This window comes from Pyxicephalus adspersus, chromosome 6, assembly GCF_032062135.1.
Source record: "Pyxicephalus adspersus chromosome 6, UCB_Pads_2.0, whole genome shotgun sequence".
Taxonomy (NCBI): domain Eukaryota; kingdom Metazoa; phylum Chordata; class Amphibia; order Anura; family Pyxicephalidae; genus Pyxicephalus; species Pyxicephalus adspersus.
The window spans coordinates 8,678,625-8,696,594 of record NC_092863.1 but is presented as its reverse complement, the minus strand read 5'-3'; the positions used below and the strand labels follow the sequence as shown (position 1 = coordinate 8,696,594).

General features: G+C 39.4%; 2 protein-coding genes across 3 annotated transcripts in view; one reads left to right on the top strand and one right to left on the bottom strand.

Annotated features, from left to right (window-relative positions):
• Window positions 1–6,677, top strand: part of OSBPL2 (oxysterol binding protein like 2) — a 74,277-nt gene extending 67,600 nt beyond the window's left edge. For both annotated transcript variants that reach the window (XM_072414453.1, XM_072414454.1), the window contains exon 14: window positions 457–6,677. In XM_072414453.1, the coding sequence (XP_072270554.1) occupies window positions 457–559 (103 nt within the window). In that variant the 3' untranslated portion in view covers window positions 560–6,677. The remainder of the gene's footprint in view (window positions 1–456) is intronic.
• Window positions 6,678–13,401: 6,724 nt separating this feature from the next.
• On the bottom strand, window positions 13,402–17,970 carry LOC140333062 (uncharacterized). Its single transcript, XM_072414452.1, has 3 exons — window positions 17,353–17,970; window positions 16,393–16,555; window positions 13,402–14,639 (listed from the first exon to the last, which is right to left on the bottom strand). The coding sequence occupies exons 1-3, from the start codon at window positions 17,840–17,842 to the stop codon at window positions 14,261–14,263; spliced, it is 1,032 nt and encodes a 343-aa protein (XP_072270553.1). The 5' UTR covers window positions 17,843–17,970; the 3' UTR covers window positions 13,402–14,260.

The window sequence follows — 17,970 nt, the reverse complement described above, 5'->3', positions numbered from 1 at the left end:
CTACCGGTATATATATATATATACTATATACAGGCTTACAATTTGTATTACATTACATATTCAGCATTACAGTAGTAATTAGAGTTCATTTGGGCTTTGTTAATGTAGATGCTATGAAAAGCAGACATTTGAGAAAGGTCACATAAGTGATTTTCATACATAAGATGTCTTGGCTGTGGTGTAACCATACACAGGCTCTAGTTGCTTTGCTGTCTTTGGCTTTAGTAGTCACAGACTTAGAAGAAGCTTGCAGCCTAATCTGCTTGTTGAGGACAATTGGGCATTTTAGACCAGCATCCCCCATATTTTCCACTGGCTTCTTTGGTAGGATTTCCATGAACGTGCAGCCACACTTAACATATGACTTGATGTACTCTCTTTCTCTCCTCAGTGTTGATCTCTGCATTTTGTTCTCTATTGCTCTACTTGTAAACTGCGCCCTTTTGTCTTTTCCAGGTGGTTTACACAGGGAACTAATGCACACACTAAGGCTTCGGACTGGATCTACACAGGAGGATACTTTGATAGAAATTTTACGGACTGTCCTGACATTTATTGACACCCTTACCTTTTTCCCTCCTCCCTCCCAGGACTCCTCATATCTGACCTTGACACCATGTCGCCATTTGCACCGGAGCTACGGCTCGCTAACTGTGTCTGTGGGGAGCGGGTGTACATTTAGATATATTTATAGATGTATATGCACCTCCTTTTTCTTTTTTTCTTTTGGAAACATTTTAGGAAACGTTATTGTTCAGCAATCAGGGAATTAATTATATAACTATTTTGGGTTGCCAAAAAGAAATAAAATGAAAGCATGAGTTTGTATATGCCAGCATACATATCTGTGTAAAAAGGGCACACAAGTGTAGCTAGCAGTGTGGAAACCTTTAACCATAACGTGTGTGTGTATATATGTGTGTATATATATATATATATATATATATATATATATATATATAAAGATATATATATATAAACACATGTGTGTGTTTATCTAAAATTTAGAACCCATTATTACATACCTGCCTGTCACTCTGTCCTTCTTGGATAGAAGCTCCAGCTACCAGGGCAAAACCTTGTGTATAACTAACTTTCCAAAACTGATATTTTAATTGTAAATTGATATAGGTACAAAACATTGACCATTGGCTTACTCCACTTCTCTGATTTTAGGAGTGAGGTCTTAGCACCTGGGTTCTCAGCAGCACCCAGTGCCACAACCATCTCATGGGGGACTCTCTAGCTGAGGGGGAAACCATGGCTATACCATGAAAATTCAAAAGAAATATTTGTGTTCAGTCCGAAAGAATAACAAATACAGCATTTCAACCACCAGTATCAGCTCATAATTGAAATATCAGTTTTGATTGGCCTTTGACAACCTCTTTGCTGAGTAAGGGCTTTGCTGTACAACTGTTTATTTATTGTGCTATTACAAATTATGAAAAGATTTCCATGCAAAGAGATGGAGGTTTCTGTCTCTTACTTCTCGTTGTCTGGTTATCATGTTGATTTACTGGTCCCTTACTAGAAACAAGTATACAGATCAGATGTTTAAACATCATTGGTTTAATACTTGTTCAGGGTATTTTAACGAGCAACTCCAGCTAAACACATTGCTTAAATTCATACAATAAATTATTCAACATACAATATATCTACAAAAATTGTAATATTACTTGGTCACTTATTAACCAAGTTTCTGTGTCAGCTGCCTGCTAATGCCATTGTACTTATGACTTTCTCCTCCTGTAAACTGCCAAAATACCTTCCCCAGTGCCTGATATATGTTGGATTTACAGAGTTGGCAATGCAGTAGGGCTTAAATGGTTTGCAGTGCAGATCTCCCCAGCTTAAATCCTGCTGTGCAGGAGATTAGATGAAGATAGAATTAGTTAGATTTAAGGCTACTAAAGTATCTTTAGATACATTTTATTTTTAGTGATAAGATAATAGAGTAAATTGATTTTTATCATATATATATATACACATACCTAGAGTTCTGCTTTAATATCTGGGTCAACCGGGCCTAGGAATGAAGGAGTATATTTAGCTTTCACAGTTATCACCCAAATAAGGAGGGAGGTGCCAAATAGCCATTTGGGAAGGTTTTTTTTTCACTTCCTGATGTGTCATCAGAATGGGAACTGATGGGACATCTATTCAGTAGGGATTTAGCAATGAGAATGATACTAATCCTCCCTCCTCATTTATTGTGTTGGAGAACACATGCATAATATATTACTCCATATTTATAAATTCTGTACTCTGTCCTTGTGGTTGACAAATCAAAGTAACCAGTGTGCCTAACAATATGACCACTGGAGCCCTGTTTTGAGTTTTGGAGTCCTACTTTTTTTAATGAAAGCACAAGTTCTCCCACACCTGTAATGAGCCCATGGCTGCTGAAGTATAGAGTCATATATTCATCCTCTAGATCTTTCTTGTACTATGTTGGGTGTACTGATGATCAAAAATGATTTTGGCCTGCACCATAGAGTTACTGATTGCTGCTTGCATTTCCAAGACTAAATAATTTATTACCTGCTTAATCCATAGACATTTATTGGGATGTGGCCAATGACAAGTAGTCTGGTGGAACTTGGTGAAGCCTAGCAGCTGCTCCATCTAACCTTTCCCCCTCATGCAAAATTAGTAGGCATATATGTAGTACATTTATATTGGGTCCCAAAACAGGTCCTCCTACCAGATTCTAAATATATTCAGAGCACTCCTGGTTGACTGCTGGCGGGTATTTATTTTTTGTTGATTCAGCACACACTAGTAATAACCTTATGAGTACCTCTAAGTTTGCATATGATAATGGGGAGTAGTACTGTCTCATAGCCAGCAGGATGTGCTGCTTCTATCAGCAGTGTACAGTCCTAGTGGAGAATAAATCATTGTCTGCTGGCCTAGAGCAATTACTGCTAATATATTGGTTTTTCTAAGCCATGTTTACCTATATTGTACAGAGTTGTAATGAAAATAGATGTTTATTCCTTTAGTCCTAAATGTGTGTTGTGATGGAGTGGATTTGATACCATAGAATAATATGATAGAAGTTTTTCCAGCCTTATATTTAGGTTTTCTTGTAGAATATAATTCCTTGAGATTAGCACAGGCAGGCCACAGTGGATTCCAGTTTAATGATCTTTTTACCCTTAACAGACACAGGAAGGCAAGTTAGGTTAAAAGGTGGTAACCCTACCTATATTTCTAGAGATTAAACACAACTCCAGATGTGCAAGGTAAGTCGTAATCACCTAGTCACCAAGCCACCATTTATTACAGACTTTTCAGTTCCGGATCTTTACTGTGCAGGTCAGTTTAGCCTTCTATTGTCCTCCAGCCTTTCTTTTTTAAGGCATTTTTAGTCCAGCGGGGGGATATCCAGCCAATGTGTCCTCCTAGTCTCATTCTGCTTTGTGCAGAAAACAAATTCATTTGATTTGGAACCTGTAAAAGCAGTGGCTGTACTGGAGGTCAGTACCCAACTACCATAGCCCTTACTATCATGGAATATCAATAATGTGTATGCTGTAGTGGTTATACACTGACTGTCTGACTATCAAAAATCACTACAAAGTGTGCAAAATGCAGCTGTCAGCCCCATAATGAAATGTTTAAGGTTTACTAACCCCATAGCTGCCATATTAGATCCCCCAATCCATCTGCATGACTGCACACATTAACTTTTCCTCTGTAGTAAAAGAGTAAAACCGATATAATTTTTTAGATGACGCATATGTAAAATATCCATAACTTTTTTTTTTTTCATAAATACCAAATACACTCTTCCTGTGAACCGTACCCACATGCTGCTTTATGTCTTTGCATTTGTGTATATAATGTGTGTATGTATATAATCTATATACACTACTAAATCAGTCATATTTTTCTAGTTATGTTCAAGAAGCAGATAACTGGCTGCTAATCTAATGATAAAGGTATCACATTCTTTATTTTACAGTGTTCTCCTTGGCCCCCATAAGCCGGCACCATCACGCTTCTCAGTAACCACCCAGCTCCTTTTAGGTGGCTCTTGAGAAGTTGGGTCGCGATATAGGGGTCGCCTCCAACCTACAGCTTCTTCCCACCCAAATTTGTGAGAACACTCTAGTTTAGGTCATTCATATTGAAATAGACAGCTTTTGAGAGAGTTATATGGTGGAAGCATATTTGATATGATGTAAAGAACAATTATGTGCAGTAACCCATAGCTTGTAAGAGAATAATTCAGACTGCTTTAGGCTAATACACTTATAAAACCCCCTGCTTTCAAAGAGTTGTGGGATTCTAATATAAACAAGTCTGATCGACTTTGTAGCATTATAGCTTTGTTGCAGGTTGAAAAGAACTGTCAGCTCAAAATATGAAATCTGACTTTGCTGATATTTTTAAAGGTGTTTGTAAGTCAGTCTACCAGGACAAGCATTGGTGTTCCAGGTTAATGGGAGCACTAAGTAGTGGTGCAAAAATAAGAATGATGGCCCTGTAGTATACATTTTAAAAAACAAGTGGTAGAAGGCACCATGACGGAACACAGATAAAGAGATTTAGCTCATGTAATAATTTAAATCTGTATGCTGCTGCATGTTTATACATATTATACATTGTAATGGTAATATTGACATACTATATTCTCCACTGTAGTGCCAGAGGAATAAATCGTACAACAAACTTTGCCAGGTCCAGTTTAAGGCCAGTCCCTCTTGCAGCACATACTTTGCCTGCCACTCCATTCAGGTCATCTGGGGCAAGGATACAGTCCCCCTTAGGCTTTGGGGATCATTTGCCTCCTCTCCTGCTCGTGACGGTGCTGGTGCTTGGCAATGGGCCACACATGGTCACAATTTATACTGGCTGTTTCCTCTTTGCTCCTGGTTTCCAAACAGAGCAATTGGACAATGTAGGAAAGGTCAGTATGTGTTAATGTTGGGCAGTCATCAGAATGAACCTGTTTGCACAGCATAGCAAAGCATAGGTTTACTTTAAGGGCCAATTAACATTTGCATACCTAAAGAACACATCTAACAATTTGGTAGTGCAGACCTTTTCTTCTGACTCCACACTCCATACTATCTCTCTGTTTCCTCCTAAGTATAAGTATGCAAATATTATTGATATTCATAGAGCTCTGTCAAATGTCAAATCCAACCTGTAGACCTGAGCTTTGACAAATGTAGTCATGAAGGTTTTGTACCTCTCCCTACCTGAGATTGAACAATGAAAGAGAAGCAACAGACTGATAGGTTCTCTTTCTGCACTCTGATGCTCTTCTTTTCTTGTCAGAATATTTCTCCCTCCTCTGGTCCAAGCTCTGCTCTACAGGTGATATGATTTTTAAATAGACTTATATCTGCATAACTTACATTTAAATTTACATTTAAATACCATAGGTGAATTAATTTTTCAGGAGAAAAGTGTCTATTGGACTCTTTAAAAGAACAACAGTTTGGGCAGTACTGTGATGGGCTACACATTTTTCTAATTTCTGACAGTTTAACAAGAGTGTTCAGTTGAATGTTCTTCCAGCCTAGATGCAACCTTAGCAAATGTGCAGCCATATTGTCACCAGCAAACACATGATGGAATACTAAGTCTTGGCTTCTCTGCCTTGCAATGGTACAGTTTTTGGCATTAAATAATAATATATATCATAACCTTACATCTTTTCCTGTCCTCAAATTTATTTTAAATAAAACTTAATGTGAATTCTTAAAAAAAAAAAAGGAAAACTAATTTAAACTGATGATTTTTTTTTTCTGTATTTTTTTTTTCTTTGCAAACTATCTGAATAGCGGCATACTGTACGGCGGTTTGTGTACATACACGATGAAGCTAACAATATCTGTATTTAATGTCCAACCTAATGTACCTTGTGTTATTGTGTGTTAAAAGTAAGACAAATTGGTGTATACACTTGTATAAATGACAACTGTGCAACAAAGCAATATTTAAATTATATTAAGCCAATGAATTTGAATACAGAAAAGTTTTTTTTATAGTAAATGGGGAGGGGGGTTATAAACTGATAAATTCATTAACTTAAGGGTTGAAACAGGGTTTATTAAAGATAGTTGTGACAATAATATATCTCGCTTGTCTGGTGTCCATCAATTTTCTAATGACATTTCTCTTGTTCTGCTTAGCAGTCCATATGACTGTGTCTAAAAGCTGTATGATGCCAGGCCTGCAGTCATAGCCAGAAGTTGTGCATTTTTTGGGGTAAATGTCTAATTTCCCACGGGTATACCTTCATTTGCTGCTATACAAAAACATTGGGTATGTATTTATGTGATATCTACCTGACAGAGAACACACTAGCAAGCGATACCTTGTGGTAAATATTGTGTGTGCAAAGACCTAGGGCTTTGTTTATGCAAGCAGCAATGGAGGGGGATTATTATTATTATTATTAATATTAAACAGGATTTATATAGCGCCAACATATTACGCAGCACTGTACATTAAATAGGGAGATGGGAGCAGGGTTTACTTCGGAAAGGTAAATTCAGCACCTCTTGTTACTCAGTATTTGTAAAACCTTCCAAGGCTGCTGATATTGTATTAAAGTGAATCCATGCTATGCCTTGTATTGTGCATTCCCAGTGCAATACACAATGTTAGAAAAAGTTTATTACTTATAAATGCTTGGTAATGAAAACAGACCCTGCAGTTTTCATTTTCTTTATGTTGACTATGGTAGAAGAAGTAGCAAGCTCACAGGAGTGATGACCACAAGTGAACTCATTTGCCTTGTATATGTCACAAAGGACGTACAGAAAAAAATTAAATATTTATGTTGCTTAATTGCAGTCTCCTGTAAAAAGCCCTTACTTATCACTCCTATACAGCACATTTCCAACTGATTTCAACCTATTGCTCTGTAATTTTCAAAACGCATCTACCCACTGATTGGGGAGGACCTCTGCAGATAGAGCACTGCTTCCATACACAGAGCAGGGGTCCCACTGCATCCATATTAGCAGTGACAGATCTTCTACTCAGGCTGTGCCCGTTTCTTAAAAAAACTGCAGAACCTTTTGTTTTGACGCAATTAGAATGTATTTTAACATGAATGAGCTTTAGAAATAATTGAAACCAAATGGCATTTCTAATTTGGAAAAAAGTACCCATGTATTGTGTAACAGGCTGCAGTAGGCATGTGGTCACATGATCTCAACTTAAGGGCATACAGGGGACTTTCTCAACCTTTGTACCCCAAAGGAAGCCATACAATGATTTCCAGGTCTCGGGGGGGAAAAAAAGCGTTGTGTGTCTGTGGGGAAAAATGCTCCTTGCAATATAGGTCAGTTGGAAGAATGTTGTGGTCTGAATGTCACCCCTAAAGACAGATAAAATGATCCCCGGTGTCATGCTGATGCCTTTTGCCAAGTGGTTTTGGCTCATAAACTATGCAGACACAAGCCAATGGAAGGTAAAATCTCAAGGAACCTCTGGAGGAAACCTAGTGGAGAATGGCTGGGCTGGGGGCTATCAATCAATGCCTTCAAATGAACTCCCCCCTTATATAAGAACCAGATTAAGTCCAGACTGACTGAATGTCCACACTCCTGGTCCATTGCAGCATGTTCCAAATTGTATTGTTTTCTTTAGTTAGGAGCTTTATTGGATTACAAGGCCATGTTAATAGGATACTTGAAAAGGGCAAACCATACATTCGTAAGCCACTGATAGAAGCTGTTGGCCCACATATTGCATGGGAGTTCTTGGACAGCGGTTTCCTCCCCTTCTATCCTTTAGTGAATGCCTGCTTCTGTCAAGGGCTTGTGACAGGTTCTATTAATATTATTATTCAGTCATTTTTATTTGCTTTTTTCATAAAAAAGTGGGTTCCTTAGAAAATATTTTTAAATATAAGCAACATTTTAGACTTTATTGTGGTGTAATGATCAGAGGAAAAAGGTCTTATGCCAGCTATTTGGACATTAAAATATCGTACTGAACTGTATTTTCGAAGCTTTTACACAGAGCGGACCAATATGACATTTTTTAGCCTTTTGCCAAGAATCTGGCTGCTTGTCAGGAATGTCAGATGTGCCAACAAAAGCTGCCAGCAGTGACTTGTGAAGTGTTATTAAAATCACATGGCGCACATCCAGCTCCGGCAGAACAGCATACCTCCGATCAGGGCTGTACATATGGGACCACAGCTGCTCAGAGAACACAGGTAATATAATTATGAGACGAGTCCCTGTAAGTACTAATTGTGTCTAACATGGCAAAATAACACACTCATTTAAGTAAACAATTAACAAAGCTTTAATACAAAAGTTTTGTTTCATGTGCTGCAAGAATGGGTTTTAGCAGTCTTTTGCTATATTATTTTTGGTGCATTGGAAATAAAACTGTTCAAGATTCCTAGTGCTTGGTAAAATAAAATATACTAAGACATCTTTAGGCCTCATTTACCACTGCTTATATGTAGTATAGCTATTCATCTGAATGACCCAGTATACAAATAAGTGGTTGGGGGTGACCATTAAAAAATACCACTTGCAGGCCTATAGAGTTACGATAACCCAGTGGACTGACGTGCCCGGTGGCAGGCAGCACTCAATCACAGCATGCAGTGTACCATTAAAGGAAGATGGGAGTGTTTATATCTAGAAAAATCGTATGATGATTGCAGACGTTTAGGAACAGGAACTGGGTTTTTTCCATCAATGGTACAAGGAGCAGCATGCAGGAACCCATATCAACCAATCACAATTCATTTTACTGAGACAAGTCCAGTACAAGATGAGCTGTTTGGATGCTGCACGCTAGTCCTTGCATTGTATCTTGAATAAACCTAACTGTCTTTGGAACATTTGTTTACCATATAACAAGGCAACATCTCATTGCCCTCTGGTTTCAGCGGAGATGCTTGTGATTCATGGTCTACCTTAAGTTTCTTTAATGATACTTTTCTGCTAGACACCACACTGTTTGTGTATAAAGCTCAGATCATAATAAATAATCCTCTATGGAGATTCTCATTTGCATCTCATTTAGCAATTCTGGGCAACAGCTGTGTCCAGGCTGCGGCCATATTGTGCTTCGTTTTTCTTGGAAGAGGGATCTTGTTGTGCTTAAGATATTTTGAGAAGGAAATACTGACATTTCTGTGCACTGATCGATTTTTCTGTTAAAAAAAATTATAAATTAGATTAAAGAGCAGTGAGTGCAATGACCTGTTTGTTGTTCAACACACAAGAAACAGAACAGGCCTCATTTCCTGCGTCAGGCCCAGAAACTTTATACAAGATTGCTTGTTTCCAAACAAAAAAAACGTGTACAGTAATTATTATACATTATATAGCGCTGACATATTACACAGCACTTTATAAATGTCCATAGGCATGTCACTAGCTGTGCCCCAATGGAGCTCACAATCTAATGGCCCTCCCACAGTCATATGTTAATGTCTTTATGTATGTTAATCTTTCATACAGTCCAAGATAAATTTTTTATTGGGGAAAGCCAATTAATCTAACTGCATGTTTATGGAATGTGGATGGAAACCTACGTAAACACGGGGAGAATCTGCAAACTCCATGCAGATAGTGCCCTGCCAGAGATTGGAGCCTGGGCCCAGCGCTGCAAAGGACAGAGTGCTAACCACTGAGCCACCATGCTGGCCATACAGTTAATATCAATTCATAAAATATTAAAGCCTATGGGCTAAAATACATTTTTGCAATTAGGAGCAATGGGGTAACTTGTGTGGTTGCATTGTGGTTCTATTTTCAATGCAGGTCTGATGTGTTCCGACTGCATCAGGATCAATCCATAAACAACCGATGCGGAACAAGTGCTAAACAAGTCAAGGGAAGACAGTAAACCTCTCTATAGAACAGAGCCGATCTGTGTGTATAACGCACGCTTGAAACGATCATAAAAGATCATTCCAAGAGATGAAACTTCTATGCATATATGCAGCCTTTGTCTAATACACACGTTGATAACAGAGGAAGCTGCCAAGTTGAAACAAGTAGTGGAGAGATCACCTAACTATACGAATAGTAAAACTGGCCAAACACCAAGTAAAAGCAAGTGTAATAGTATTTAGTATCAAGTGTCTACACGTCATTTACTAATAGAGCAACTGGCATGTAATGTTTTGTTCCATTCAAACCATCCCCAACTTTTGGGAAATGCATCAAATAATTAGTTTGCTAATTAATTTTTGCCTCAGCGTTTTGTAAAGAATTCTCTCAAGGTGAGCTGACAATTTAGAAGCTGAATAAAACATTTGAAATAATTGATGTATTCACAAAGAAAACAAAGGGAGCAATCTTTGTGTGATCCGTAGGTTACTGTTTTAATCCATATGGTTGTTTAGATAATACCAGCTGTAATATTATGGACTTTTTATTTTTTGTTTCACAGCAACATTTTCTTAGTGCTGGTCAAGCTCACTTTGTTAGTCATGTAGATTACTTCAGCCTGTGAATGTAAGTCTAATAGCTGTTCAGGTAATGGCTTTCACCATGAGAAGCCCAAGACTGAGAATCTCATCTAAGATGGGTCATTGCTCCTCACGTGTATTTCGCTTTATGACTGATTATCTTTTCTGCAAGTCCTAAAATAGTGACACCTGCAGGGAAGGTAATTGTCATAATCAAATAGTATGTAGTGAATGATGATTGTGATTTGTGAATGCTAAACAACATCTTGATGAATACTTGCTGACTGTCTGTGGCCCAAAAGTCCAGATCTGCATTTATGTTCTGTTTGGTGACATTAAAAAGAAGTTTACTCTATGTGTAACCCCAGAAGCAAATTGTTGTTCTTATGGGCTTGGAATGAATTATTTTAAGCCCGAGTTTGGGGCAGCTGCAGTCCTGAAGCTTAACCAGCAGGTGCCCCCCAAAATTACTGATTTTTAACAAAAGATGGCCTACTGACCTTAGTACAACTAAACACAAGGCAACAAAAAAAAATAGCAATCAACTTTACGATAGAAGCAAAATGGTGGACAAAATATCTGTTTCATGTACATTGCAACACAGCTTTTGCCTTTCAATTCTCCATTCTCTTCAATTCTCCATTCAGCCAGTGGGAGGTTTATCAGATGTAACCATGAGACACTCAAAGAAGGAAGAACAATAAATGGCATTTCCCAGGATCCTTGCATTACAGTGGAAGCCATGCATTAACATAAGAACAGTCAGGTTTGTATTCGCAGGAAGTAGGTGGTGAGCAATTATAGAACCTTAATCTGTTGACAATAAACTAAAGAGTCCTGGCTATGAGAATGGGTGCACATCTACAGCCAATCACAGCTACACAATGGGTTCCTGAATTGGTGTAGATTCAAATGTAATATATTCATGTAAATTAACTTTAAACAATTTACCTTTATTTGGGTTACGTTAGGCTTAAAATGCAAACCTAGATATTGACTTGTTTAATAATGTGATTATGAATATTTTAGATCCTTGCACTCATTCATTAATTATGAATATTTTAGATCCTTGCACTCATTCATTTATTATGAATATTTTAGATCTTTGCACTCATTTATTTATTATGAATATTTTAGATCCTTGCACTTCTGTTCATTCAATTAAAAGATATTTTTATGGACACGGTTGGTCTAGGTATGTTGATTGACTGTCTGAGCCTTGTCTGAAAATGTCTTGAACCCCATCACCATAGCAGATTGATGAATGTTTCATCAGGAACAACTGCTGTTCACTACTATCGCTCACTTATCCTCCCTTCTCCAATAAACAGAACAGTGCTGTGTGTACAGTGCTCATTCGTTTATCTGTCACCGGAAACACTTAACATCTTTTCCAGCAACAATCCTCTGACGTCTATAGGACGCCTGTACAGAGCTTGAGACAGCACCAAAGGCACATGGATTAAATAATATTCAAACAAAATTACACACAGACTATTGGTTTGGAAAAATCTCTACCTGGCCTTTCCAAACTCTTAGCAGATTGTTCTTCCTGAGGGAGCAATTTTAGTCTATATGCCTGCAGTGTGACCAGTGAGAACAACTTTGATTTTGTCAAAATAAGCAAAGGTTTAAGGAATTATTACCTAGTCACCTTAAAAGTGCATATTAATTCTGGAGCTTTTGAGTTTGAGCTTTAAAGGATTGGTCATCCTCAAAAGCTGAAGTCTGGTGGTCGCAGCTATCCCTCGTTATTCTATAAGGAACTCTAGTATTCCAACACAACAGATCCCATTCTTTTTACTGTCCACCACTCTACATCAGGGACTGGCAAAGCACCGAATGCAAGCAAAAATCTGGAGTCCCTAAATTACATTTACTAATCCTATTTATAGAACATTCTAGCAGGGAAGGACCTCTAATCAGGTTAAATGGCCAAATCAGTTTAACCAAGTGCATACCTACTAAATATGCAGAATGATATGTATACTTTGCAATATTAATGCAGTGGCACTCCTGTAGTAGAAAGTTGTATTGTGTAAGTGGTCATTAAAAGCAGTTTATATTCTATCAGCACAGCGTACTTGTCATCTACCTGAATTTCTAATAATTCTTTGGTGAAATTACAAAAAGTGGAAAACAGGAAAAAAAACACTTAATACACAATCTGAAAAGACAAACAGTGCTGATAACATGCTGACCCCTGTAACCTTCTTCCATAGCCTGTAAACTCCATGACCCTCTACTGTACCGTGTGCCTTCATGCTTTATAAACAGCACATTGCACAACTAACAAAAAGATTTGAAATATCCACACGTCTCTACTGAAATATGGAATCCAGAGACATCTAGTCCGCGGCAGCCTCAATATTTTCATCTTGATACGTTACCTTTAAAGATTTATTTAACTTTTACTTGATTTGTTTCTGCTACCTCTTATCCTTTAAACCTCAGATATTTATATTTTCGCTCCTCCATGTTCATGTGCAGGGAAATAAGGGATTATGTTTGTATTTACTGCAAGGCCAACTCAACAAAAAGTTTTTTTTTTCCATATTTTTTAATATGTTTGGGAAGTTTAAATACTTCTACCATGTGGTACTGAAATCAGGGAGGTCTCGCCTCACTCTCTGTCCCTGTAATAGTACCACAAGAATAAGGGGAATGGTCTTCCTCGTCCTATTCGGCTTGCTCCTACTTTCTGCTCATTTAAAAGAGCACTCAAAACCCATTTTTTCAAACTTGCCTACCCCCCCCCCATGTGAGTGCTTGTGCCAAGCTACTGACCACTTAGGTCCTAGCACTGCATTCTGGGGTAAAAGGGGGAAGAGTTGCATACTCTTCCATAGTATAGAAAGTCAGTTAAGGGGACAAACTATCTTGCAAATCTGTTTCTGTACCCTGACATTTTTAGGATAGGACTGCTAAGTCTGGCTGTTGAAGGTACACCAAAATACATCAGGAGTAAAAATAACAGATCTTTTCCAGACATTTTATTGTGACATGTCTTTGCAAAACACAAAAAAACATTACACAGTAATGAAGGAATTTTCTGTTTCTAATTGCAAGCACACATGCTATCTTTGTGAGTGAAAGTAAAGCCTTTGTACAAAACATTCTGCAATGTAAAACTACCTGAAGCACTGAACTGAACATGATGGGTAAAGGGATACAGTGATGTATTTCATTTCAGCCACTGCAAAGGGCAACAGGGGTCTGCCTGAGGAGCTTGTAAATGCATCACAACCCATTGATGTGCAAAGGAAAGTGCAGGAAGTCAGCATGAGTTAGGATGCATTTCCATTCATTTCATCGGAAAAAGGTTCAGGCACCAAAGTTATGAATGGGCCCTACTGGGGTATTCCTGCAGGGATTTCTTTATTTAAGACACACCAAGCACCCTTCTGCTAGTTATACAAAGCACAGGAAATGCTCTGTACAGGACTAAACTACTTGCAATGGTGGAAACATGTACAGTATAAAAGACTGGAGAGTTACTGACCATGTCAAAGGAATTAACATAATACTAAAATACCTCAAATGTTAAAAAGATAAAGTAAAATCTGAAAGGATGGGAAAATGAATGGTAACTAAATCCATAATCTGTGTCACGAGTGGTTCTGCTTACAAAAATGAAAATGATTTATAGATATTTGTTGCGTCATTTTAGGGGGATTTTACGATTTGGAGGTAATGAGTCAAGTGGACCAAGACATGCGTAACATTGTGATGCGTCTGGAGCACAATACATTGTATTAGTGTCATCTTATCTGTCTATATTTAATGTATAAACAATGTGAAACGACCAAAAGGCTGAGCCTGTCCGGTCCATTTCCATTATTCATGATGTCCTCGCTCTATACCGTCACGTGCTGCGTGACCCGATGGCTGTACGTATCTCTTCATTAGACGTAGCATGTCTATTTGTAGGTCAATCTTCTTCTGTTCTGGCACTTTCTTCAAATATGGAATAAAAGACTGGACAAAATTGTAATCTTCATCAGCCTCGTTGTCTCTTCTTTTCTTGAGACAATCAACCATGTCTATAATTTGCCTTTCAAAGTCCCCCAAGCTCTTGGCCCCTCCTTTGGTCTTTTTGGGTCGCGGTGTCTCCGATACCTGTGGGATACGTTCTGGTAGAGGGCTCTGGGGTGGCTCAGAGTCACTGCCTTCCGACTTAGGGCTCTCTGGTGTGTCTGAAGCTTTTCCAGAAGTACTAAGGATGAATCGAAACAAAAAACACTTAGAGCACTTTCTGAATTCTTGAGAATGAGGTCCCCACTGATATCAACAGAAAGTGTTCCAATCCCCTTAGTAAGCTGCTCTAATACCAACCTCAGATTCATATACAGAACCCAGAGGTGCACAGTGTACAGGTTTCCTTTTTTTTTTTTTTTTTTTTAAACATTCTTAATTTAAGTTTACATAAAACGGGGAAGAGGGAAGTGGGGTGTTAATAAACTTATACAAAATAATACAAGAAAAATAATTTAAACATAAAGGCGATTCGAGCAGATCTAATACAAAAACCAATGATGCACAAACAGTTACACATCAGTGTAACAAAGGAGAACACAGTAATATTGAATTCAGGGGCTAGATGTAGGAGCATGAAGGCCTCGTGTTTCGGGGGACATAGATTCTCTGAAGAAACGTAAGAAGAAATATTTTAGGATGGAAAGGGGAAGGGGAGCCGGAAATGGGCGTATGCCCAGGGAGAGGGAGTTATATTAATGAAGGTTTATATTTCACTAATAAATGACATTAGATAAAATCGCTATGGTACTATTTTGAGTGGACAAATTGAGTCCAAAATAAGCAGGTATTCGCAACCCTTCTGCCATTCCCCCGGATGGAAGAGGTAAGATCCTCCATACGGTGAATATCATTGACCCTCTGTAGCCATAGGCGAACCGGGGGTGGGTCAGGCTTCCGCCAGTAAGTGGCAGTACAGGCGTTAGCTGCCACAAGGTGGCGTCCTATCACAGAGGGATATCACGTGGGAATGAATTCCGGGGGTGTGGGCTGCAAAAGTCCATATACCGTAGATAATGTATGGCGGACACCCCCTCTCCCAATGCAAATTTGTTCAAAGGGTGTCAGTGCTCTACCATACTCTGCCGCTGGTTAGAGAGATTGGAGGAAGTGAGATAATTGCACTGATCATCAAAAGTCAAGATTGTAATCCACAGAGCTTTTACTCAGCTCCAATCTCCAGGTTTCCTATTTTTAATGATCTAGGGCAGTGTTTCTTAACCAGAGTTCCTACAGAAGTTGTTAGGGATTCTTTGAGTAATGAGCAATTTGCACCTCTCACATTAGTGACCCCAATGATCTTTTTGGCTATCTGTAAGGGTGACATTCTTCCCACTGACCACCACACTAATGTACTGTGAGCTGTGGATATATGAAAGCAGAGGCTCCCCAAGATGTGTATTGGACTGAATGACTCCACCAGTATCACAGGGGTACAGATAAGCAGCAAAAGCCTATGTTGGGGTGGCCTTATATTTGCAATCCAATCATGCCCCAAACAAGGGACCAGGAGAGGCAAAGTGAATCTGTGGTTTAAAGTTTGCATCAAATGCAAAAATCCAATCGACATGTATTCTGAGGTACTCAGTACCAGCTACCTGACCATTCCCGGGCTATTGGAATAGGTCACCACCATTTTCATTTTCCATGTTGCCTTGCAGCATCTGACACAATAATACTCAGGTTTTTAATGATTGCCAGGAAAGAGTGACAAGGATTAAGGCATTAAGTTAATCATTTCACTGCCCTTTCCTGATGTCAGAGGGGTGGGTGCTGCTATGAACACAGGGTATTCATGTGTGGCTGCTCTCCTATATGGAATTTATGGCAATAAATCTCAATCACTTATTACAGCAATGTCACTAAGGCAGCGATTCTACATGCCCACGTGACAGGGCCCATACACTGCCATATCAAAAAGACATGGAACTTACGATCTTCGCATCAGCATGGGCTCCAGGAATGTCAGCTGATCGTAGAACATGTAGCGCTTCCTTTTCGCAGGGGAAGACCCACCCCTGGCTTCCTTCTTTTGCAGGTGCAGCTCCCTCCGGAAGCAATCTTTCAGGGACCGCCAGCGCGTTTGGATCTCTTTAGCTGTAAAAAACCAAAACAAAATCAGTTCAGCAGCAAAATGAAGATCTGATCACAGCTTTCATCCTAATTCCAACACAGAAAGTGATGCCAATGGGTACATTTCTACTTCTTAATTAGAACAAATCTGGGCCAGTTATACCTTAGTTACTAATATATAATGTTGGGTATAAAGTGGATCCAGGGCCACCATTGAAGGGGGGTACTTCTGTACCAGGCCCTGCAATGCTGGAATTTTTAGACATTGGGAGGGGGCCAAGCAAGTTTAATGATTCACCTAAATAAATTTAAATCTGGCTAGAATAGAGTAGGGTGAATCTCCCCATTGGAAGGATTCACACTCTCCATTTGAATGATGTTCATTGCATTCTTCCAATAGGGACACCTGCTGTAGTGACAACTCTTTAGACTTCCTCTCACGTCTTGTTCCACCGTAGAATACAGGAAGTGAAAAATCTAAAAAGACATAAAAGTGTTTTTATCTTTCTCTACTCTTTTGAGACAACCAAAAAGGTTTTTGGATAAATTTTAGGCTGACCAATCATAGGCGACCCATTCGTTGTGTATGCAGGAGTTGATTTTTTAAAGCTCTCCAAGCTTGGACAAGATAAACTATCAATGGGAGAACCTGGGTGACTCAGCAAAACTGGAATGGGTTTCTAAAAAATAATTTGCAAATGGTTTTATTCCTGGACCAGATCTGATTCAGATTTGCTGGATCACTCAGGTTCTCCCATTGTCTCCAGTCTTGGAGAGCTTTAATACATCAGACCCGGGGTGTTGCAGCCCATTTTTGTTACCCTTGCGGCACTTTTCCAGTTGTGTACATTCTTCCCAGCCCGGTACGAGGACAGCGCAGATCTCTTCCCAGCATTGCTGCTTTTTATTGCGGTCGCTGTAATCGTCCTCCTGCTGGTCGTACACCGCCGGACGCTTCTTCACTTCGCTGATGAGGAGGTCGGTGTCCACGATGAGCCGAGACGATTTCATCCCTCGGCCTGACAGTCGTGGATCATCGGCAGCCTGCGGACTGGAAGTGACGTCCTGATCGGTGAGGGAAGGCGGATTACTGGGCTCGGCGCCGTCAATGGACGCACGCTCCTGGGAAACGCTGGGTCTGGGAGTCTGAGGGGCGTCGGTACCGCTAGGTTTCTGGGTCAGGCATTCAGCCGTGCTTGTCGGCGCACAGTTGACGCCGGGCGGCCGCGATGAGGGATCTTCAGCCACGGTTTCTGCGCTTTGTGAGCCCTCACCGGCTAAGCCTGGGTTCTCATTCTGAAATGTGGCCATCCATAAATATTATTAAGGATATTACGGCCTAGTCTCAGTAAAATCAAATTTCAACACAATGAGTCTCAATATCCCCAAATTCCGCCCTCTGCACCTCCCCCACCCTGCACATCGGTGACACAGCAAAC

What these genes read in the sequence shown, in the direction of transcription:
- LOC140333062 (XM_072414452.1), bottom strand. Translation starts at nt 17,842, where the DNA reads ATGGCCACATTTCAGAATGAGAACCCAGGCTTAGCCGGTGAGGGCTCA. An exon ending in ACTGGAAAAGTGCCGCAAGG is followed by an intron (nt 16,556 to 17,352) that starts GTAACAAAAATG and finishes GGTTTTTTACAG; the next exon opens with CTAAAGAGATCCAAACGCGC. An exon ending in CCCATGCTGATGCGAAGATC is followed by an intron (nt 14,640 to 16,392) that starts GTAAGTTCCATG and finishes ATTCATCCTTAG; the next exon opens with TACTTCTGGAAAAGCTTCAG.